The sequence below is a fragment of the Piliocolobus tephrosceles genome, chromosome 1 (genome assembly GCF_002776525.5).
Source record: "Piliocolobus tephrosceles isolate RC106 chromosome 1, ASM277652v3, whole genome shotgun sequence".
Taxonomy (NCBI): domain Eukaryota; kingdom Metazoa; phylum Chordata; class Mammalia; order Primates; family Cercopithecidae; genus Piliocolobus; species Piliocolobus tephrosceles.
Window position 1 is genome coordinate 206,952,215 of NC_045434.1, and position 24,597 is coordinate 206,976,811.

General features: G+C 47.8%; 1 protein-coding gene across 1 annotated transcript in view; it reads right to left on the reverse strand.

Moving 5' to 3' along the window:
• Positions 1 to 24,597, reverse strand: part of FHAD1 (forkhead associated phosphopeptide binding domain 1) — a 157,330-nt gene that overhangs the window by 87,656 nt on the left and 45,077 nt on the right. Inside the window, exons 4-7 of the mRNA XM_026448299.1 lie at positions 18,099 to 18,366; positions 13,867 to 13,976; positions 9,245 to 9,481; positions 3,120 to 3,243 (exon numbers count right to left, since the gene is read on the reverse strand). Coding sequence (XP_026304084.1) covers positions 3,120 to 3,243; positions 9,245 to 9,481; positions 13,867 to 13,976; positions 18,099 to 18,366 — 739 coding nt within the window. The remainder of the gene's footprint in view (positions 1 to 3,119; positions 3,244 to 9,244; positions 9,482 to 13,866; positions 13,977 to 18,098; positions 18,367 to 24,597) is intronic.

Below are 24,597 nucleotides of genomic sequence, written 5' to 3' on the forward strand. Positions count from 1 at the left end.
AAAAAGAACACAGAAGAGTGGCTAACACATAGTAACACACAGTGTTTATTCCCTGCCACCCATGACTCTATGTGGTAGCCAGCTTGCAAAAGGGCCCCCATGATTCCTGCCTATAGAATACCTGGCCTGATGTGGTCCCCTCCCACCTGAACAGGGCTGACGTGTGTAACTCATGTGGCACGGTGGAAGCGGTGAATGTGACTTCCCAGGGCGAATCATCAAAGATGTTGTGGTTTCTTCTTTGCTCTCCTTTGGGTCACTCAGTCTGGGGAAAGCCAACCGCCATGTTGGGAGAACACTCAAGCAGCCCGAGGGAAGGGCACACATGGTGAGGAACTGAGGCCTACAGCCAACAGCCATGTGAGCGAGTCATTCCAGAAGGGGATCCTCAAGCCCTAGTCAGGTTTTCGATGACATGGCGGCAGCAGTTGCTCCTGCAACCTCGTGAGAGACCCTGAGCCAGACTAAGTCGCTCCCAAGTTCCTGAACCACAGAAACTGGGTAAGATAAACATATCTGTTGTTCTTTTTTGGGATAACTTGTAATGTGACAGCAGAGAGCCAATACATTATTGTATTATCACATGGACAAAAGTGAGAAGGGTGCATAATGCAGTGGTATTAGATTATCTCATACAGTCCTTTTCTTTTTTTTTTTTTTGAGATGGAGTCTAGCTCTGTTGCCCAGGCTGGAGTGCAGTGGCCGGATCTCAGCTCACTGCAAGCTCCGGCCCCTGGGTTTATGCCATTCTCCGGCCTCAGCCTCCCCAGTAGCTGGGACTACAGGCGCCCGCCACCTCGCCAGGGTTGTTTTTTGTATTTTTTAGTAGAGACGGGGTTTCACCAGGTTAGCCAGGATGGTCTCGATCTCCTGACCTCGTGATCCGCCTGTCTCGGCCTCCCAAAGTGCTGGGATTACAGGCTTGAGCCACCGCACCTGGCCCAGTCCTTTTCTTAGAAAAACATTCATCCTAGTTTTGTTGGGGGTATCAATCAATAATCAATCTTTATTGCACAATCAAGGATGTGTAATAAAGAACAACATGATTGAGAATTTCATTGTAAACATGAGCTTTGTCCAGGGACACAGTTAAGTGCCTTGGAAACAGACTGCTCTCTCTGGGGCTTGCCTGCATGCTTTGTGAGGTGGGACCAGAGTGACCTTTTCTCTAAAGTGAATTTGGCTCAATTCTCTACCAGATGCCCTCTGCAGTGCAAGGTTGCCCCATTCTGGATGGTGGGGAAGTGAGCTACCCTCAGGCCTGTGTGTGCTTTGCGATGGTTCCCTCTGCTCCTCCCGGGTGGTTCCTTCCCTGCCCACATGCACGTGCTGATCATGCCTGACTCTGCTGAAGACTTGAGGGGGACCCTCTGAGATCTCCGGGGTGCTCTCCATGCAGCCCCCTCCCGCCTGGCACGCCGCCCAGCAAACTCAAGCTATGCTGGCTTCTCCACCTCCATCTACTCAAGTCGGGCTGACCGCTGGGCTCTGTCTGGTTCCCCTCCCTGCTGGAAGGGGTCTGGACACTCTCTCGAGTGCAAGCCAGCTGGGGGCAATCGTAGGTTTCATCTTGTTTGTTTCCACTCCCTCCCAGATCATTGTCACATGCTTCTTGGGGCCAATATATGGAAACCATTATTTCAGACGTTTTTTTTCTGTTTGTTTGTTTTTCATTTGTTTGTTTGAGTTGTTTCAGGCAGGTGAGGAAATCCGGACCTCGTTCCTCCATCTGCCTCTCTTGCCATGGAAGATGGGGTTTGTGATGTGTTGTCATGGTTTCTGTGAGCCTGGGTCACTGAGTGGCCACAATGACCAAAGCCCCTACTGACCCACGATGGGCCCAGAGAGGAAGCAGGATATGAACCTATCTATTGTGAGCCACTGAGACTTGGGGGACTGTTTGTCACTGCAGCATAACTCGGCCCAGTGCTTCTCGAGCTTGAGTGTGCACATGCAGCAGCCAGGGGGCTTGTGAAAGTGAAGACTCTGATCGGAAGGTCAGGAGCGGGGCCTGAAATTCCCAGTTTCTCACAAGGATCCAGGTGATGCTAATGCTGCTGGTCCAGGGATAGCCCATCCCAGGTCATACCTGAGCCCAGGTCAGTCTGACTCCTTGATTAGAGAAGTGGTGTCTGAGACAAGCTTGCAGCGTGGATGGGGTGTGATGGGCAGACCCCGGGGAGGAGGGCAGGGCCCAGTGAGATCCCCCTTGTATGCCTGGTGCCCAGAGCAGCCCTGCCCATAGGGCTCACAAGTATCCAAGAACATTCCAAGTTAGGGAAGAGCTGAGGTAGAAGGTGGAGTGGGGAGGGGGACTGCAGAATGAGGCAGAGGGAAAGGCACGGCCAGGCGACCTGGGTCGTGCAGAGACAGTGATGGTGCCGGCTCAATGCCAGGCCCAGCTTTCACAGCCACGGGCACGTTTCCTGCTGTGCAGGGGAGACTTTAGGAGCAATATCCCCAACCTGGATTCATTCCCTCCCCACCTCCTGCTTTTCTCTTTTCCCCCTTTCTCTGTCCAAGGCCCTATCATCTGCAGGTCTCTAGACATGTCCTTCTCTGCCTTAAAAACCCTAACGTGTCCCATCACACTTAGAAGAAAAGCTGAACCCCTCCCCTGTAATGTGGCCCTGCCTCCCCCCCGATCCCACCGTGTTCCACAGTCCCTTGTTCCCTGACCCCCGCCACGCTCGGTAGCCACTGCTCCCACGCTGCGGCTTGGTGCTGCCTCAGGGCCTTTATACCCACGCTCTCTGCCCGGCATACGGTTCCCAGAGGCCTCCCGACAGCCCCTCCCACCTCCTCAAAGATATCCCTGCCCAGGCACTAAGCCAGGGGTGTCCAATCTTTTGGCTTCCCTGAGCCACACTGGAAGAAGAAGAATGGTCTTGGGCCACGCATAAAATACACTCATGCTAACAATAGCTGATGAGCTAAAACAACAAGGACGAACTCAGATTCATGGACAGGAGCTGCCTAAAGGGATGCTGGGAAGAACTTTGAGGCTGCAGCCAAGTTCAGTAACAAAAAGTATATGGTTGACTGGTGATGTCTGCTGTGGCCAAGAACATGGGGTGCGGGAGTGGCAGCTCCCAGGCCCAACTCCAAAAAGGGCTCACCTGATGCGATAGCGTTGTCCCTCTTTAAGTTCTCCCCCTCGTTCTTCAGGGATGTGATTTCTGAGTTCCGCTCCGACAGGGTCTGGCATAGCACCTGGCTGTACCCTTTCTGCAGGGCACTGATCTGTGGGAGGAGGCAGCACAGTCAGAGGGGGCTGACCCACGCCTGGGAGACACACAGGTACTTCTTACAAGCTTGACAGAAAGATTCAGATTGATTTTTGGCTGGGGTGTTGGGGAAACTAAGCTTTTTAGTTTTAACTAGTGGGAGGGACAGGGGAGGGCCTATTCCTTCAAGGATCACCACTTCCTATGCATCAAAATATGAATTTTATCTTTGTGTCCATAAAAGGGCCCAGGCCCGGCTGCCACTGGGGGTACCTGGTTCCTTAATGTGCCTTCCAATGACCTTTGGACTCTCAGCCACAAACAGACTACCTGTTAGTTCCAGGTCACCCAGTAATGACTGGATACAGAGCAAAGTTCAAGAGAGGGAAGCAGGTTATAAAATTAATTCCCTCAAATGATAACAATAAGTTATATCTCACAGAACACTCTAGAGCTTACAAAGCCCACTCATAGACACTACTCCTTCAACAGAGCCTCATGGTCTCTCTGCAGGAGGCTCCGGAGAATGCTCCTGTATCAGTCTGTTTTCATGCTGTGATAAAGACATACCCGAGTCTGGGAAGAAAAAGAGGTTTAGGCCGGGCACAGTGGCTCATGCCTGTAATCCCAGCACTTTGGGAGGCCGAGGCAGGCGGATCATGAAGTCAGGAGATCGAGACCATCCTGGCTAACATGGTGAAACCCCGTCTCTACTAAAAACACAAAAAATTAGCCGGGCATGATGGTGGGCGTCTGTAGTCCCACCTACTCGGCAGGCTGAGGCAGGAGAATGGCGTGAACCCGGGAGACAGAGATTGCAGTGAGCCGAGATCACACCACTGGACTCCAGCCTTGTGACAGAGCGAGACTCCGTCTAAAAAAAAAGAAAAAGAAAAAGAAAAAGAGGTTTAATTGGAATTACAGTTCCACTGGCTGGGGAGGCCTCAGAATCATGGCGGCGGCAAGGGAAAATGAGGAAAAAGCAAAAGTGGAAACCCCTGATAAACCCATCAGAGCTTGTGAGACTTATTCACTATAACAAGAACAGCCTGGGAAAGACCAGCCCCCATGATTCAATTACCTCCCGCTGTGTCCCTCCCACAATAAGCGGGAACTCTGGGAGATATAATTCAAGTTGAGATTTGGTGGGGACACAGTCAAACCACATCATTCTGCCCCTGGCTTCTCCAAATCTCAAGTCCTCACATTTCAAAACCAACCATGCCTTCCCAATAGTCCCCTGAAGTCTTAATTCATTTCAGCATTAACTCAAAAGTCCACAGTCCAAAGTCTCATCTGAGACAAGGCAAGTCCTTCCTGCCTATTAGCCTGTAAAATCAAAAGCAAGCTAGTTACTTCCTAGGTACAATGGGGGTACATGTATTGGGTAAATACAGCCATTCCAAATAGGAGAAATTGGCCAAAACAAAGGGGTTACAGGGCCCATGCAAGTCTGAAATCCAGCAGCGCAGTCACACTTCAAAGCTCCAAAATGATCTTTTGACTCCAGGTCTCACATCCAGATTATGCTGATGCGAGAGGTAGGTTTCCATGGTCTTGGGCAGCTCCGCCTCTGTTGCTTTGCAGGGTATGGCCTCTCTCCCAGCTGCTTTCACAGGCTGGCATTGAGTGTCTGCGGCTTTTCCAGGAGCACGATTCAAGCCATTGGTGAATCTACCATTCTGGGGTCTGGAGGATGGGGGCCCTCTTCTCACAGCTCCACTAGGCAATGCCCCAGTAGGGACTCTGTGTAGGGGCTCTGACCCCACATTTCCCTTCTGCACTGCCCTAGCAAAGGCTCTCCATGAGGGCCCTGACCCTGCAGCCAACTTCTGCATGGGCATCCAGGTGTTTCCATACATCTTCTGAAATTCAGGTGGAGGTTCCCAAACTTCAATTCTTGACTTCTGTGCACCTGCAGGCTCAACACTATGTGGAAGCTGCCAAGGCTTGGGGCTTCCACCCTCTGAAGCCACAGCCTGAGCTCTATGTTGGCCCCTTTTAGCCATGGCTGGAGGGTGTGGGATACAGGGCACCAAGTCCCGAGGCTGCACAACAGCATGGGGACCCTGGGTCGGGCCCACAAAACCACTTTTTCCTCCTGGGCCTCCGGGCCTGTGATGGGAGGGGCTGCTGTGAAGGTCTCTGACATGCCCTGGAGATATTTTCCCCATGGCCTTGGGGACTAACATTAGTCTCCTCTGTACTTAAGCAAATTTCTGCAGCTGGCTTGAATTTCTCCCCAGAAAATGGGTTTTTCTTTTCTACTCCATCATCAGGCTGCAAATTTTCTGAACTTTTATGCTGTGTCCCTTTTAAAATGGAATGCTTTTAATAGCACCCAAGTCACCTTTTGAATGCTTTGCTGCTTAGAAATTTCTTCTGCTGGATACACTAAATTATCTCTCTCAAGTTCAAAGTTCCACAAATCTTTAGGGCAGGGGCAAAATGCCGCCAGCCTCTTTGCTAAAACATAACAAGAGCCACCTTTGCTCCAGTTCCCAACAAGTTCCTCATCTCCATCTGAGACTGCCTCAGCCTGGGCCTGATTGTCCACGTTGCTATCAGGCTTTTTGTCAAAGCCATTCAGCAAGTCTTTTGAAAGTTCCAAACTTTCCCACGTTTTCCTGTTTTCTTCTGAGCCCTCCAAACTGTTCCAACCTCTGTTAGCCAGTTCCAAAGTTGCTTCCACATTTTCAGGTATCTTTTCAGCAATGCCCCACTGTATTGGTACCAATTTAGTGTATTAGTCTGTTTTCACACTGCTGATAAAGCCATACCTGATACTGGGAAGAAAAAGAGGTTTAATTGCACTTACAGTTCCACAAGGTCAGGGAGGCCTCAGAATCATGGTGGGAAGTGAAAGGCACTTCTTACATGGTGGCAGCAAGAGAAAATGAGGAAGAAGCAAAAGTGGAAACCCCCGATAAACCCATCAGATCTCCTGAGATGTACTCACTATAACGAGAACAGCACAGGAAATACTGACCCCATGATTCAATTACCTCCCCCTGGGTCCCTCCCACAACACATGGGATTTCTGAGATACAATTCAAGTTGCGATTTGGTGGGGACACAGCCAAGTCATATCAGCTCCCATTTTGCAAGTGAGGAAATTAAGACTCGGGGGTGAGGTTGCTTGCTTGGGATCGCACAGATCAGTCAGTGGTAGAGTTATGATCCAAATCCAGGCTTTAGTTGCCTGCTTCCAGTTCTTCCCACTTATCACATGGCTCTAGGAACCAGCATTAAGAGCCCGAGGCCATGAAGCACGGTAGGGATGCAGGAGCCAGACTACCATCTGCAAAATTGGTCTCTGTGGAAAGGTAGGGAGGACACCAATTCTGTCCCACTTTTTTATTCTGTAAGTGCGGTGACGGTCGTAATTTCAGGGTTGTTGAAAGTATTTTAATAAGTTAGTACATGTAAGAGTACTCAGACCATGCCTGGCGCACACACAGATACTAGCTCTGATTATTCTACGATGTGTTTTAGCTTCTACTTCTCTTGCCTGTCTCCAGGAAGTTAGATTGATAATATTTCTGTGTGCATTTGTAAGCCTTGCCTAGGCTCACTTAAACACCAGTGTGACTGTTATTAAGAGGACTGCAAGAATTCCTGTTAATCATCACATCGTGTTTCAGGCATATCCTAACATATGAAAGGGTGGGAGTCGGGGGACACCAACAATGAGAATTCCTGTTAATTATCACATCGTGTTTCAGGCATATCCTAACATATGAAAGGGTGGGAGTGAGGGGACACCAACAATGCAGATACGGTGTGCCCTGTACCTGGCCACCAGGTGGCGCTCATAGTCTGTTTTAGTGTCTGTCCCTGAAAACCTTGTGGCTATGACTCGGTGGTAGAATTAACAGAAGGATCAAGGTTTCACAATTTATACGGCCCATTTCGTGCACCACTCACATTTTCCCTGGGGCATCTGAGACACTGGAGAAGGTGTGCTCACTAGAAGATGGAGGGACATGGGCTGCAAAGTCCCAACCCTCTCCAAGGCCATACTTATGCAGGTCTGCACTTCGGAAACTTGGAGCGAAAAAAATTATTTCACTTCTTCCTGTTTTCTGTGGGGACATGCAATTCTCCCATAAAAAGGCACTTGGAATTTTTTTTTTTTTTTAAAGTTACAGCTCTTCTCAGCTTAATGCTTTTGTTTGCATACCAGAGGCACAACACAGAGAGAACCTTTCAGAAGGGATGGGAAAACACATCCCCCAGACTCCAGTGCTGTCTGACAGACAGGAAATGTTTCAATCTAAGTATCAGAGCTTTACGATATCAGACTGTGGGAAAACTCCTCGTAGTCTTCAAACATCTTCATCAATTTCATGACCAAAATAAATATCCATATTGTCCATAATTGGCATAAATCCCCAGGTGTTTAGTGCCTGTTATACTGTGTAATAAAATGGGCACTGGGTCATAAGAAAGTTAATAGTGCTAGGAAGACTGATTGCTTCAAGATAGTAATTCAGCTTCTAATTAGCACAGGCAGCGCAGACTGCATGGCGGTACGCATCGTCTTGGGGTACTGTATCGGATCGAAGGGCTTTGAGAGCAAATCGTTATGCACACACTTTCAGGAGACCCAGGAGAATAAAGTAATCAGAACAATAAATCAACCTGCCATGTGGCTTATACGTCTGCTTGAATGTTCTGTTGGCAGTAGAATATTTAAGAGACTAAAATGTGAGCAGATGAAACTTGATTTGGATTCAGACCAACTGCACCCTTTAGCTCAGAGATGCTTTGTTACAAAATTATCATCTTTCAATTATGAGCCAAGATCAAAGTGGGGGGCGGAGTATAAATAAGTCAGAGTAATTCTTTCTTTTTCTTTTTTTTTTTTTGAGACAGAGTCTTGCTCTGTTGCCCAGGCTAAAGTGCAGTGGCACAATCTCAGCTCACTACAACCTCCACCTCCCAGGATCAAGCGATTCTCCTGCCTCAGCCTCCCGAGTGCTGGGATTACAGGTGTGAGCCACCACACCCGGCCATCACCAACCAATTTTAAAGTAAAAAAAAAAGGAATTTGAATCAAGTTTCAAGAGAAATGTACATGACTAGTAAATTCAGAAATTCCAGGTGAAGAATTTTTGTTTGATGAAATTCCCTGTAAGGGAACCAGTAACTAACTGCCTTCAGGGTTTGGTAAAGGCCTCTGTGTTTGGAACACTGGGTGGTTCCTTCTCCCCACTTAGCTAACTGCCCATAGCTCTCTCTGGCTGGTGCTGGATTTGGGTGAGATGCAGTCACTGAGGTGACAGCATCGTGGGGAAATAGGAAATCGGGGTGAGCACATGGGGTCTGCGAGAAGGTGGACCTGAGTTCAAATTGCACCGCCACCTCTCACGCGCTGTGCAAGCTGTAAGCAGTTCCTGGGTGTCTCTGGGCCTGTCTTAGACTTTTTTCTTTCTTTCTTTTTGAGACAGGGTCTCACTCTGTCACCCAGGCTGGAGTGCAGTGGCGCAATCTCGGTTCACTAACCTCTGCTTCCCAGGTTCAGCCTTGGCTTCCCGAGTAGTTGGGATTACAGGCATGCACTACCACACCTGGCTGATTTTTGTATTTTTAATAGAGATGGGGTTTTACCATATTGGCCAGGCTGGTCTCGAACTCCTGACCTAAAGTGATCCACCTGCCTTGGCCTCCCAAAGTGCCAGATTAGAGGTGTGTGCCACCGTGCCCAGCCTGGGCCTGCCTTAGACCCTTCATCTGTGGATTGGATGTGTCAGAGGATTGTGAGGTTTAAATAAGTTAATCCAAAGTGCTTTGTACTAGTTCTTGCTTGTGGCCAGTGCTGAACAAAGGCTGATCTTGTTCTTACCATGCTAGGAAACTGCCGAGTCTCTCAGCCTTGTGGATTTGTGTTCTTAACCACCATGCTCCACTGACCATCTGTTCCCTAACTCTGGGTGTCTCACCTTGGCTGGTGCTCTTGGAGCCTCCCAGGCCTTGGTCTGAGAGCTGTGCTGTACCTCTCAGGCTCTGCTTACCTGGCTTTTCAAGCTCTGGATCTCTTTCTGTTTGGCATCGATGTCTTCATCCAGAACCTGACACTTCTGTGAGATGTCCCTCTCATTCTGCCTGGAGGTGGTGGTCTCCGACAGCTTCTGACTCAGCTCAGCCACTTCATTCTGCAGGTTTGCTATTATGACGTCTTTGTATTTGGATTCAATTTCATAATCTGAGAGACGGCTGACCTCTTTTCCCAGCAGCAGAATTATTTCATCCTGGGTAGAGATCAGATGGCAAGCTTACTAGGTGTGGGCCTAGGTATGAGGCTGAGCCCATTTAAAAAAAAAAAAAAGGTAGAGGCCGGGTGCGGTGGCTCATGCCTGTAATCCCAGCATTTCAGGAAGCCAAGGCGGGTGGATCGCCTGAGGTCAGGAGTTCAAGACCAGCCTGGCCAACATGGTGAAACCCTGTCTCTACTGAAAATAAAAAAATTAGTTGGGTGTAGTGGCGAGTGCCTGTAATCCCAGCTACTTGGGAGGCTGAGACAGGAAAATCGCCTGAACCTGGGAGGCAGAGGTTGCAGTGGGCCAAGACCACACCATTGCACTCTAGCCTGGGCAACAAGAGTGAAACTCTGTCTCAAAAAAAGGTAGGAAAATTATAGTGTAATTCTTTTGGGAAAGTAAGGGCAGGCAGGCAGGGGAAAGGCAGACTTTGAGGCTCTCTCTGTCACTTGGAAACTCTTAAAGAGGACAGTTTGGTGAAAATGACTGCTTGCACATAGACTCCTATAATGCATGTGGATACCTTAGAGGGACACAAACTTTCCTTTCCCCTAAAATTATACTTTCATATTAAGAACCACCATCTCACTTGGGAATTCTTGCTGCCAAAAAGTTTATTTATAATATTTTTAGGAATTAACTTAGCAGGCCTCAGTCTAACATCTGGGGACCAAGGAAAGGTAATTAAGGAAATGGCTCTATTCAACCACATTCTGACTATAATGGGGCTATTTAACTTTACAAATTTAATACATTCTGAAATAGCTTTCCCCCTTTCCTCTCTTCTGTTATTCCCTGGCTCTTTTGGTTATTCACATAAAAATGTATTCCAGGTAACTGAGTCATGAAAAATAAATGAGAGGGGAATGGTGATTTATGTATGTAGGTTCTTGTAAACTTCAGGCTGGAAAAAACTTTGGGCTTGGCAGGCTGTACCCACAGGTCTCATTAACCCAGTCCCCCATCTCTCCAAAAGAAAAAACACTGTAGCCGAAGAATTGGTTAGGTTTCCCGAAAAAGGGGGGGAAATCCCCCAAACTTCTCGCCAGAACTCATCAATAAAATATCAGGAAGACTGAGAACAAAAATTCCCCGATGTGATTCATAGGCAGCTACAGAGTTCCTGATCAGTTACTTTGCGAGGAAACTCTGCTCTCCATGCAATTTTCCACCGGTTGGAAGGAAGCGGGTGGGCAGCTTCTGGGCCAGCGCATTGCCTGGGGAGCTCGACCTTCTAGCTTGCTAACCTGGGGAACCACCGGGTTTTGGTCATGATGGAGCCCGACTGCTTCCCAGGGTCTGTCCTTGGGTCCCTGTGAGTGCTTGTGGCAACATTTCAAAGGACAGCCTCAAACAGAGTCCACCCTCTGGGGCAGCCCCTTGCCTTATCCAATATGAGTTACCCGAGGGCTCCATTTCCAGCCAAGTGTTTGTTCAATATCCACACAACAAACATGTATTGAGCATCTACTGTGTGCCATGCTTGTGCTGGGCACTGAAGTATAGAGAGGCCTGCAGCTTATGGTGCACAGCTACAGTTCCTGCCTTTCTGGTGAGGACCCTGTGACTTCCTTGAGGGAGCACCCCTGATCCTTCCACGTGGTCTTGGCAGCAGGGTCAGTTATGTGCCCTGATCCTTCCTGTCCCACTTGGCATTGTGCATGTGACCCGGGTTGGTCAGCTGGCATTTTCTCAGAGATTTCATGTATCACTTAAAAGAGGAAGAAGCTCTTGCTTCCTTTGGGATCATAATCTTCAGAGACTTCAGTTTGTCTACAGTCATGTTTTCCAACATAAGAAGCCAGCCTGCTGCAGAAAGCAGAACTATGAGGGAAGCAGTGGAGAAACTGATAGTGGGGAGCACCCTGATCATTTAAGCTCCTAGATCCAGTCATGCCTGCAGCTGGTTGGCTTTTATATTTTCCAATAAAATAAGACAATAAAAAATGTTTTTAGTTTCTATTTTTCTTTTCTTTTTTTTTTTTTTTTTTTTGAGACAGGGTCTTGCTCTGTCACCCAAACTGGAGCACAGTGGCACAATCACAGCTCATTGCAGCCTTGATCCCCCGGGCTCAAGTGATTCTCCCACCTCAGCCTCCCTCGTACCTGGAACTATAGGCAAGTTCCACTATGTGTGGCAAATTTTTTTTTTTTTTTTTTTTTTCAGAGATGGAGTCTTACTATGTTCCCCAGGCTGGGTTTGAACTCCTGGGCTCAGGTAATCCTCCTGCTTGGCCTCCCAAAGTGCTGGGATTATAGGCGTGAGCCATTGAGCCCAGCCTATTTTTTCTTAAACCAATTTGTTTGTTGTCACTTGCACTTGAAGGAGTCCTGACAAGTCAGGGCATAAATACTTCATAAATAGTAAAAATTTAGAAATGTGGTTGCATCCTATTTCCAGCTTAACAACTGTGGTGGATTAAAAATGGCTACAAATAACTTTGCAGCTTCTGCCATCAAGCAGTAGAGTCTATTTCCCCACCCCCTAAATGTAGGCTGGCTCTGTGATCCGCTTTGACCAAGAGAAAGTGATAGATGTGATGTTGGGTGGTCTCCAAGCAATTTCTTAAGAGGCTGTACAGCTTCTGTCCTGGACCTCTGGAAACCTAGAGACCACTGCACTGCTATGAAGAAGCCTAGGATGAAAAGCCACATGCAGAGAGGGCTCCCAATTCCATTACTGGTGATTTTTAATGGTGAGATTTTGGTGCACCTATCACCCAAGCAGTATACACTGCATCATATTTGTAGACTTTGATCCCTCACCCTTCTCCCACTCTTCCCCCAAATCCCCAAAGTCCACTGTATCATCCTTATGCCTTTGTGTCCTCATAGCTTAGCTCCCACATATCAGTGAGAACATACGATGTTTGGTTTTCCATTCCTGAGTTACTTCATTTAAAATAATAGTCTCCAATCTCATCCAGGTCCACTGCAAATGCTGTTAATTCATTCCTTTTTATGGCTGTGTAGTATTCCACTGAATATATATACCACAGTTTCTTTACCCACTCATTGATGGATGGGCATTTGGATTGGTTCCGTGATTTTGCAATTGTGAACTGTGCTGCTATAAACATGTGTGTGCAAGTATCTTTTTCAAATAATGACTGCTTTTCCTCTGAGTAGATACCCAGTAGTGGGATTACCAGGTCAAATGGTGGTTCTGCATTTAGTTCTTTAAGGCACCTCCATGCTGTTTTCCATAGTGGCTGTACTAGTTTACTCATGTAACCAAATACCACCTGTACCCCAATAACTTAAGGAAAAATTAAAAAAAGAAAACTAATAAAAACTCTATAAAAACTTCAAAAAAAAATAAATCTGTCTGTGGGAAGAAACTTAAAAAAACAAAAACAAACAAACAACAAAACTAATTCCAGGTGTCCCAACTGAGGTCCCAGACATGGGAATGAGGACTTCTGAGACCATCAGTCCCTGCCATGCCACTGGCTGACTGCGGTTGCACGAGTGAGGCAGAAGACACCAGCAGGAGAACCTTCCAAGGTGACCCATAGAATTGTGAGAAATAAATTGCTGTTTCAAGCCACTAAGTTTTGGGCTCGCTTGTTTACAGCAATGGGTAACTGACAGAGCATCCAAACCTGACTTCCCGCCTTACTCACCATTGCTGCAGATTCCTGGAAATGTCACTCCCATGTGTGACAAGAGCTCCAGGTGGTTCTGCTCCTTACAGACTCTGAGAATTGCTGCAGGCTCAGGCCCTGATCTTTAGGGGAAGCACGGCATTGTTGGACTACTGCTTTTAGTATTAGGTTGGTGCAAAAGTAGTCAATTATAATATAATTTTCAGGTTGTGGCTAAGTGAGGCGAAATCAGCCTGGATCCACCCTTCCCAGGTACGCTTACATTCATCTGTTCTGACCTCTCTTCCTGTCTCACTCTCTAAACTTCTCTGGTTCTTTAACAAGTCTTTCTCATTTGCTCAGTCATCTCTGACCTCAGCTCTCACTTCCTCCTACTAGGGAAGTTAACCAGACCTGGGTGTGAATCCCAATTCTGCCCCTTGTACTGTGTAACCTCGGGCAAGTTACTTAACCTCTCTGAGCTCCAGTTTCCTCCTCGTTAAGCGAGGGTGATCAAAAACCTATTTTGAAGACAGCAAAGATTAAACGAGCGAATGAATGTTAAGTGCACAGGATGCAATCCAGCTCACAGTAGATGCTTAATAAACAGTGGTTGCGGAGGTCATAATTAGAATAAAACATCTGGTTGAATGTCTTAGGGAATAAGAGGTGTTTTCTTGGAAGCAGGATAAGGGCACTTCTGGGCCACAGAGAAGAACAGGCATCAGCAAGTCCCTCTGCAATGTGATTGCTGCTGCAGCTCCACCCTTCCCCAGACCCCTCCCTCACCTTGTCCTGCTGGGCCGAGTCCTCCTCCACATAAATCTCCGCGGGGGGAACCGCCCCAGAAATCCCCTCGGCCAGTGATTTTTCCGACAGTTTCATGGCATTGGTCCACACTAAGGCATGAGATCAGCAGAGAGCACAAAAGACATCATGAGTTTCCCTGAGGCCTGAAGAAGATGTTCACATTAGCCTTCCTGTTTGTCTCCTCCAGACATAGACATTTTATGTAATTTAAAAATTACAGGCTGGGCGCGGTGGCTCACACCTGTAATCCCGGCACTTTGGGAGGCCAAGGTGGGCGGATCACGTGGTCAGAAGATCGAGACCATCCTGGCTAACACAGTGAAACCCCGTCTCTACTAAAAATAGAAAAAATTAGCCAGGCGTGGTGGCGGGCGCCTGTAGTCCCAGCTACTCGGGAGGCTGAGGCAGGAGAATGGCGTGAACCCGGGAGGCGGAGCTTGCAGTGAGTTGAGATCCGGCCACTGCACTCCAGCCTGGGCGACAGAGCAAGACTCTGTCTCAAAAAAAAAAAAAAAAAAGAAATTACAAAGTGGTGTGTGTGCTCACTGAAAAGCAGTGAAAGCATCACGGAAGCACCAGAAAGAGAAGGGGCCACCTCCTTCCTTCTTCCTGTGCTAACTGTGCTGTTACCTAACACGATGTGTCTTTTTCCAGACCTTTTTCCTATGCCACAGAACAGCAGGTGATCTTGGGCAGACCATTTAATCTCTTGGGCAGGTCATTTAATATCTTTCAGCCTTAGTTTCCACACATATCATTGAGGGGCATGAATAGTCTCTATCATAAAGGGCTACTGTGGGGAGTAAATGAAACATTAGGTAGAGCAGGGATTGGCAAACTACAGCCCACTGCCTATGACTGAAAGTACAGTTTTATTGGAACGTGGCCACAGTTACTCATGTATGTATCATCTATGGCTGCTTTTGTGCCACAAATACAGAGTTGAGTAGTTGCAACACAGACTGTATGGCCCTCAAAGCCTTATTTATATCTGGTTCTGTGATACTGGGATTTATAACAAGAAGTAGATACAGCTGGCCCTCCGTATGTGTGGGTTCCACATTTGTGGAGTCAACCCAACTGTGGATTGAAAATATGTATAAGTGTCTGTGTGTGTGTGTGTGTGTGTATACACATACTACCAAAAACACAAAAATTAGCTACGTGTGGCGGTGGGTGCCTGTAATCCCAGCTACTCAGGAGGCTGAGGCAGGAGAATCACTTGAACCTGGGAGGCAGAGGTTTCAGTGAGTCGAGATCATGCCACTGTACTCCAGCCTGGGTGACAGAGTGAGACTCAGTTTCAAAAAGAAAGAAAAAAGAAAAGGAAAGAAAAGAAGGAAGGAAGAAAGAAAGGTACTCTTTAAACACAGTTAGGTTCTGTGGTACTGGGGATTAGGGCTTCAACATATGAATTCTGAGAGAACACAATTCAGCCATAACAGAGCTTATCCAAGTAACCAAGGCTACTGGAGAAATGATGGAGTTTGACTCCTGAGGCTGGATCTTAAGACACATGTGGCTGTTGCTTTTCTCTCTAGGACCACTCTTTTGGAGGAAGCTGGCAGCCATTTCATGAGGAGACTCAAGCAGCCCAGGAAAGGTGGCAGTGGTGAAGAACTGAGGCTTCCTGCTGTCAGCTAGTGAGGAACGGAGGCCTCTTCCCACGCGGATGTGAGTGAACTACCCAGGAGATGTGTCCTCCAGCCCCAGGCAGGCCTTCAGAGGACCGCAGCTCTCGTCAAAAGCTTCATGCAACCTCCTGAGAGTCCCTGAACCACACCATCCTGCTAAGCTACTCTCAAATGCCTGACCCACAGAAACTGTATAAGATAATGCATAGGGTTTTGGGTTGTTTTAGGGTGCTATGTTTTAGGGTAATTGGTTATAAATTGGTAACTAATACACACTATATGTTAATTTTACACAAAAAGACAAAAACTGTTGAACTCTAGTTAATGGTACACATGCTAAATGTTTAGGGCAAAGTTTATAGCTGTAGGAAACTTATTTTTAAATGCATCCAAAATTAAGATCGATGAATGAATTAACAGAATGATTGATAGACAGATAGATATATAATAAAAGTATAGCAAAATGGGCCAGGCGTGGTTGACTCACGCCTGTTATCCCAGCACTTTGGGAGACCAAGGTGGGTGGATCACTTGAGGTCAGGAGTTGAGACCAGCCTGGCCAACATGGCAAAACCTCCTCTCTACTAAAATTACAAAAATTAGCTGGGCATGGTGGTTTGTGCCTATAATCCCAGCTACTAGGGAGGCTGAGGCAGGAGAATCACTTGACCCTGGAGGAGGTAGAGGTGGAGATCATGCCATTACACTCCAGCCTGGGAGACAGAGCAAGACTCTGTCTTTAAAAAAAAAAAAAAAAAAAAAGGAGTACAGTAAAATGTTAATGGGAGATTTAGGTGGGGAGGGGGGGTCACTGTAAAATTCTTTTTACTTTGCTGTATGTTCAAAAAATGTTCATATTAAGGCCGGGTGCGCTGGCTCACGTCTGTAATCCCAGCACTTTGGGAGGCCGAGGCAGGCAGATCACACGGTTGGGAGATCAAGACCATCCTGGCTAACATGGTGAAATCCATCTCTACTTAAAAAATAAAAATAAAAATAAAAATTAGCCAAGCATGGTGGTGGGCACCTGTAATCCCAGCTACTTGGGAGGCTGAGGCAGGAGAATCACTTGAACCCAGGAGGTGGAGATCGTGACACTGCCTCCAGCCTGGGTGACAGAGCAAGACTCTGTCTTAAAAAAAAAAAAAAAAAAAAAGAGTACAGTAAAATGTTAATGGGAGATTTAGGTGGGGAGGGGGGTCACTGTAAAATTATTTTTACTTTGCTGTATGTTTAAAAAATGTTCATATTAAGGCCAGGCGTGGTGGCTCACGTGTGTAATCCCAGCACTTTGGGAGGCCAAGGCGGGCAGATCACAAGGTTGGGAAATTGAGACCATCCTGGCTAACACAGTGAAACCCTGTCTCTACTGAAAATACAAAAAAAAAAAAAATTAGCCGAGCATGGTCGTGGGTACCTGTAGTCCCAGCCACTTGGGAGGCTGAGGCAGGAAATGGCGGGAACCCGGAAGGTGGAGCTTGCAGTGAGCCGAGATCAGGCCACTGCACTCCAGCCTGGGCAACAGAGCGAGACTCCATCTCAAAAAAAAAAAAAAAAAGTTCGTATTAAAACGTTGGGGGAAAATGGCTGAGTCATTTTTCAATGTGGGTGGTAATGGCAGTGCATTTGACGATGATGATGACGTAAACCGTGGAAACACATTGCCTTTACTCTTCAGCTTGCATGTGTCACAATAATAATTATTATTTTAGTGACTGAGGAAGATGACGACATGAATGGTCTTGAGCAAGACTGGGGAAAGATATGGAAGCCGCTGGGAGATACCTGGGGACTCAGAAGGGCCTGGGGCTGGGACAAAGAGGACAGAGAGTGGGACCTTGATGCCAGAGGCTAGGGAGGAACTCCGAGAACCATGCCTGGGGACTAAACTGACCAGCTCTTCCGCTGGTGAGGCTGCTGAGGCCAAGAGGACAGTAACAGGTGGGAAGTTTCCTCCCCAAGTGCCATGAGGCTTTCAAGGGGGTAGTAGGGAAGGAAGGACACCCTGGAGGTTGTGTGTGTCCCAGAGTGACCGGGCTATGAGTAGGCTGTCACCAAGCTCACCAGGCTTAAATGGGACTGAAAAATGTTAGATTAGATGGGACTGAATATATCTCCTTGGGAGAAGTCATTTTCCTTGATAAGCGTCAGTCTCCTCTGACCTGTAAAATGGTGGTAAAATATTTTAAAACCTCCTAGGGCTGTTGGGGACAAAGGGGATTGCAATGACTAATATTTTGCATATCTGAGTCAAAGTGTGTTGACGCAGATCCTGGAACACACTCACATGTACACACGCACAGAGGCCAAACCCACTGCAGGTGCCCTGGTGTGTGTATACGGACACAGCACAGAGGCTGGAGGGATACGCAGCAGAGAGTCAACAGGGAGACCCTGGGGATAAGGATTACGGCTGATTTTTAACTGTTTCCTTACTTTCTGCTTATCCTGAATTTATTTTTATTTTTTACAATTGAACATGTTCTACTTTTAGAATCAGAAAGTAAACCAAAACCAAGACCCATCCACATGGCTGTGAACCACCCCCAAGCCACCGATGGCAGCCCTGATGCATACCTTGCTTGATGACGGGGGGCTTGCGGGTGTCGTCCACCACGAATGAGAACGTCTCCTTGCTGGCGCTCACAGGCCGCCGGTGGGAGGCCGGCAGGAACACAGTGGCTCTGGGGAAGCCCTGGGACCAGCTCCTTTGCACCAGTGCTGGCTGGATGCCTTGGTGGAAGGGGATACGTGGCGGCGGGGGGGCCTGGTTCGGCTGCTGTGTGGCACGAGGTGGCTGTGGCCCTGGCCATGGTGCTGGGCCCCTCATCCATGGGTAGGAGACCTGCAGGGGCACACAAGGGTCGGGGAGGTTATGACCGGCGGGGATGGTCTCCATTTCTTTGTCCCACCCACAGCATTGCTGCCCAAGGTCTTGGTTTATGAGTCACTTCCGGTCAGGCATGGTGGCACACAACTGTAATCCCAACACTTTGGGAGGCCAAAGTGGGAGGCTAGCTAGCTTGAGTTCAGGAGTTCAAGACCAGCCTGGGCAACATGGCAAAACCCTGCTTCAACAAAAAACACAAAAATTAGCTGCGCCTTGTGGCCTACGCCTGTAGTCCCAGCTACTTGAGAGGCTAAGGTGGGAGGATCACCTGAGCCCAGGAAATAGAGACTGCAGTGAGCTGTGATAGCACCACAGCACTCCATCATGGGCGATGGAATGAGACTCTGTCTCAAAAATAAACAAAAAAACAATGAGTCACTTCCCCCAGGAAGCCTTCCTGGACTCTCCTCAAGTTTGGGATGGGGGTCCTTGCCTGGGCCACATGGCACATGATCACACCACCATTGAGTGGGTGCATCCTTTACCCAGGCGCCCTGCCGAAAGAGTCACCTGCATTAACTTATTTAATACACTCAACACTCTCCGATGTCAACACTCGGAGGACACAGGCCAGGCAAGACCAAGGGACTCCCAACACCATAGATGTGGTATTGAGCTGCTGATCCAGAAGAATGTCCCCTCTAAGGGATTAGGGACTTTTCATCTACCTTTCTTACCACTGTATCCTCAGCCCCTAGAATAAATGCTTGGCACATACCTAGTAGGTCCTCAAATGTTGGTCAAAATAACAGAACAAGCCCATCACTGAGATTCCAGCCCAGCTCCCTGGGACTCCACAGCCTTTTCTCTTTCTGTCCACACTGCGGGTCCCTCTATCCCTCAAAGTTCAGAACTCTGGGATTGCAGGGATGCTGGCTGTCTGATTAGCCCTTGCTTTTCCATACCAGCACACCTGATTCTGGCAGAGGCCCCAGGGAAGATGTTACAGCTACTTTCAGTGGAGAGCATGTCAAAACCCATCTAACCATGGACGAGCAAATGTGGAGTGGTGCTGACGCCTGGCTTTTGCCGTGGATTAATGCTTTAGTGGTGGTTTCTCCCTGGTGCCTAGGGGTTGAATGGTGGCAATGATGAGCACTATCACTTATTGCACTGAGCTTACTGATTCCTCACCATGACCCTGTGTGAGGGTTCTCCTTAGTCCTATGTTAGAAGTGAGGCTTGCAGAGGTTAAGGGATCCACCCAGCACAGACAGTGGTGGACAGGGAAATGGGATCAAGATCTGATGGCCTGTCTCTCTCCTCTCCCCTCCCCTCCCCTCTCCTCTGTCTCTCCCCTCCCCTCCCCTCCCCCCCTCCCTTCCCCTTCCCTCTGTCTCCCAATTCTCTTGGCAGAAATAACGCTTTCCAGGTAAAAGCTGAATTCAAAGGTTTGCTTCCTAGGCAGGAACTCACCCCTATTTTCCCAGGGCTCAGGGTTCTCCTTCTGTACCCCAGAGAGAAGATGAGCTCAGACGCACACGAGGAAAAGGACAGAATGCTTCCAAAATCAGCTCTCCAGCAGAGAGCACTTCCTAGAACTTCAGCTGAGTTTTATTCAAGAGGAGGAGGGCTCTCCACTCACTCAGGATCCTAATCTCCAAGCTGTAGTCTGTCTACAGCGGCTCAGGGATCCTATGCATTCCCCCCAAGGCTCTTTCTGGGAGTCAGTGAGGAGTGTTTTGGGAAATCAGGCACCAAACTCCGATCACCTGGTGATGTACGGTTTGGCTGTGCCCCACCCAAATCTCATCTTGAACTGCAGTTCCCACAATCCCCTTAGGAGGGACTGGGAGGGACCTGGTGGGAGGTAATGGAATCATGGGGGAAGTTTCCTCCATGCTGCCTTCATGATAGTGAGTGACTTCCTGTGAGATCTGATGGTTTTATAATGGGCTTTCCCCACCCCCTTGCTCTGCACTTCTCCTTGCTGCTGCCATGTGAGGAAGGACATGTTTGGGTCCCCTTCTGCCATGATTGTAAGTTTTCTGAGGCCTCCCCAGCCCTGGGGAACTGTGAGTCAATTAAACCTCTTTCCTTTATAAATTACACAGTCTCTGGTATGTCCTTATAACAGTGTGAGAACGGGCTAATACATCTGGGGACACCTGGCCAGGCATTCATAATGACACTGGCCCACCTGAAATCTGTTTTCAGGAGTGGGTCTGGGCAGAGTTCCAGAACTCTGTTACCTCATGTGTAGTTTCCCATTTCTCTCCACTGTCAACATCTCAGCCTCTCCACCTACCCTCTCTTCTGTTCTTTGGTTTCAGAAGCTGAGCCACTGTGCCCTGGCCCTGGGCTGACTTCTCCATCCATCATGTCCCTCCCCATCCTCAGGGCTGTCTTGCCTCACTCATTCCCATGACCTTTTCCTATGGGTTTAATAAGTACTCATTGAATGAATGGGCTGAAGGTGAGAGTGGGCAAACTCCAATGCGTTTTACTCCAGCCTTCTGGAACACAAATGTAGACATTATTGGTTGTGGTGGAGCAATCCACTTTCATGCTAGGACATTCGGTGGGTGGGGTTCTAAGGTAAGGGTGCCTCATGCCAACTAGCTGCACAGGTGCTAATGGAAGTAAGCGTGTCTCCTGCCTCAAGGGCAATGCTTCTGCAGTGGCCAGGCCAAAACCCACTCAGCATCTTTTGAAGATTGTGGGTAAATCTCCCTCCCTCTCTTGGCCCATTGTCGTGGGTGGGGCTAAGCAACAAATCACATTCACTGGCCATAGTGATTGGCCAGGGGTGGGGCATGCGATCCAATCAGAGCCAAGGAGACGAGGCTGGACACCAGAATCTCTAGCCACAGAGACCTGGGGACTTGAGAATGTAGCCAGCACCAAGAGATGCAGCCCAGACGTGGAGAGAGGGAAGCTGGTTTTCTTTTCTCCATTTTTTTGGAAATAGGGTCTCACTTTGTCATCCAGGCTGGAGTGCAGTGGCACAATCACAGCTCACTACAGCCTAACCTTTCGGGCTCAGGTGATCCTCCTGCCTCAGCCTCCCAAGTATCTTGGACTACAGACGCAGGCCACGAGGCCCAGCTAAATTTTGTATTTTTTGTAGAGACGGCGTTTCACCATGTCGTTCAGGCTAGTCACAAACTCCTGGGCTGAAGTGATCCTCCTGCCTCAGCCTCCCAAAGTGCTGGGATTACAGGCATGAGCCCCGACACCTGGTCTGTTTTTGTTTAACTGTAAAAAAATACATAACAAAATTCTCTACCTTAACCATTTTAGGTGTACAGTTCAGTACTTTTAAGTATAGTCTAACTGCTGTGAAACAGATTTCCAGAACTTTTTCATCTTGCAAAAGTGAAAATATATCCTCATTAAATAACTCTCCCTTCCCTTCTTTTCAGAGCCCCTGGTAACCACCATTCCCCTTCTATTTTCTACGAATTTAAATACTCTCTGTCCCTCATATAAGTGGAGTCATACAACATTTGTCCTTTTGTGACTGGTTTATTTCACTTAGCACAACGTCCTAAGGATTCATCCATGTTGTAGCATGTGTCAGAATGTCCTTCCTTTTCATGGCTGAATAATATTCCACTGCATGACATCCCATTTTATTTATCCATTCATCTATCCAGGGACACTTGGGCTGCATCCACCTCTTGGCTATTGTGCATAATGAACAAATAGAGAAGCTGGTTTTGAACCATGGCTTGTGTTGCACTCTGCAGTAACTGCTCAGTACTGTGAGGCTAGTTTGAGCTGGTTTTGTCACTTGAAGCCCCCACAGTGCTAATGAGAGGGTCACTAAAGGGGCCAGTGCATGATGTGTAAATGCAGCAAAGACTGCAATCAGCTCTTTCAGTTAAAAAAAAAAAGTTTGTTTGTTTGTTTGTTTATTGAGAAGGAGTTTCGCTCTTGTCACCCAGGCTGGAGTGCAGTGGCGTGATCTTGGCTCACTGCAACCTCTGCCTCCTGGGTTCCAGCGGTTCTCCTGCCTCAGCCTCCCAAGTAGCTGGCATTATAGGCATGCGCCACCACGCCTGGCTAATTTTTTTGTATTTTTAGTAGATACAGGCTTTCACCATGTTGGCCAGGCTGGTCTTCAACTCCTGACCTCAGATGATCCACCCACCTCATCCTCCCAAAGTGCTGGGATTACAGGCATAAGCCACCGTGCCCCGCCTTGTTTATTTGTTTTTTGAAAGCATGTTGATTTAAGGTGGCTTTAGTTGGAAGGTTAATGTCAGTCTTCTCTACTTAACAGGCCTACTCTATTATAAGCAAGGTCAAGGTTTTCTCAGAAATTGCTACTGGTAACTACAAGGAAACAGTGAGGGGATAAACAAACCAAACAAAAAGACTCCTGAAAAACTGGCTCCTGGCCGAGCTCGCATTGGAATGTATGTGAAGCTTGGGGTCAAGGTCAGTGATCAACAAGTCTGGTTTAGAAATATTAGTTTAAACATACTTTCTAGTGCCTTCTTTCTTTCATTCTCTTTCCTTCTTTCCTCCTCTTTCTTTCCCTCTGACCATATGGTATATGGGATGGTGGTTTTTTCTTTGTTTATTTTTGAGGCAGCGTGTGCTCTTCCTGATCTCTCCCACACTGTCTAAAATAGCAGGTTGCAAACCACCTGGACCACACCCATGGCTGAATTTCTATCAGCTTGAACAAACACCCAGCCAATAACGTACTTGAGAACTCCAAATCCATTGTTTCTGGATGATCTCCTTGTTTCTTGTGTTATCACACTAACATCTGCTTCTGACCCTGCCAAGGCTTCAGGGTGAGAAGGACGCCCTAAAACACCAAGAGAGTTTGTCCAGAGTCCCACAGGACCCAAACATTGTTCCAGAAAGCCCTGGAGGCTGTGGACGAGGCGGGGAAGTAGACCTTGCCCTTGGAGCGTCTGTCATGTTCTTTGCTGTCTGCAATTCTTATCACTTGGCTTTGAACCATCAAAGAGGGAAGGCTCTAGGTGCTAGGCTGTGCTGTGCCCTTCATATATGTGGCCTCATCTAATCCTGAGAATAACTCTGGGGTCGGGGAGGCATTTTTACCTACATCTTGTGGATTAAGGAGCAGAGGCTCAGTGAGGTTCAGAGACTTGCCGAAGGTCCTAAAGCCTGGAAGTAGTGATGATATTGGACTCCAAACTCTGCCCCTGGAGCTTCCAGGTCATTTGAAGTCATGATTTACACTTGCTTTCCATACTTGCAAAAGGATCTTAGATGATCGGCTAATGAAGAATAGATTTTCTGAGTTAAAAAATGAAAATGAGAAATAGATGGTGTGAAAAATCCCCAAGATGGTGCACGGGCTGTGTGTGGACAGGATTTTCCAGGAATGCTGTCAGCTCCCTCATGCAAGTTTGACTCACAGGGTACGTGCAATGCCCTGGACGCCACTCAGAGAACCGCAGCCTCCACCCAGGCAGGGCTGTGGCTGGCTCACTGCTGTGCCAGAAGAGAGCTGGGGCGTGTTGGTGCTGGCTCATGAGAGCCGATGAGTAAATGTTCAGAATTCTGTGAGCTGGCTGATAAACACAACCATTAAAAAATAAATTATATATACTTACAATTAAATTACACCAGAAACAACAGTAATAAATACTTAAAACTTAGCCTCCTAATTATTTTACTATATTTTATCATCATCTGTGCTCTTATGGTTATTCTTCTTACTGCGTCTGTGCGTTGGCAGTGTTGTAGAGTGATGTGCTGCCACACAGCTCTCTGTGGCTCTATGTCAGTGAAGCTTGAAATTGGCCAGGATGGTGAGGTAGGAGGTGGGACTCAACTCTGGAGGTTTGGCTCGGACACCAGACCAAATTGAGGACCAGCTAAAATAGGGCCACAGTGGAAGCAGCTTTCCATAAGACACGCCCACCAGTGTGCCATGTCAGTTTAGCATTGCCATGGCAACACTCAAAAGGTACTACCCCTTTCCATGGCAATGACCCAACTACCTGAAAGGTAATAATACCCTTTTCCTGGAAATTTCTGCATAAATCAACCCTTAGTTTCTGTGTAATGAAATGTGGATATGAATATGACTGCAGAATTGTCTTTGAGCTGCTACTCTACTGCCCATGGGGTAGCCCTGCTGAGCAAGGAGCAGTCCCCACCTGCTGCTGTGCACTGCTGCTTCCATAAAAGGTGCTGTCTAACACCACTGGTTTGCCCTTGAATTCCTTCCTAGGCAAAGCCAAGAACCCTCCC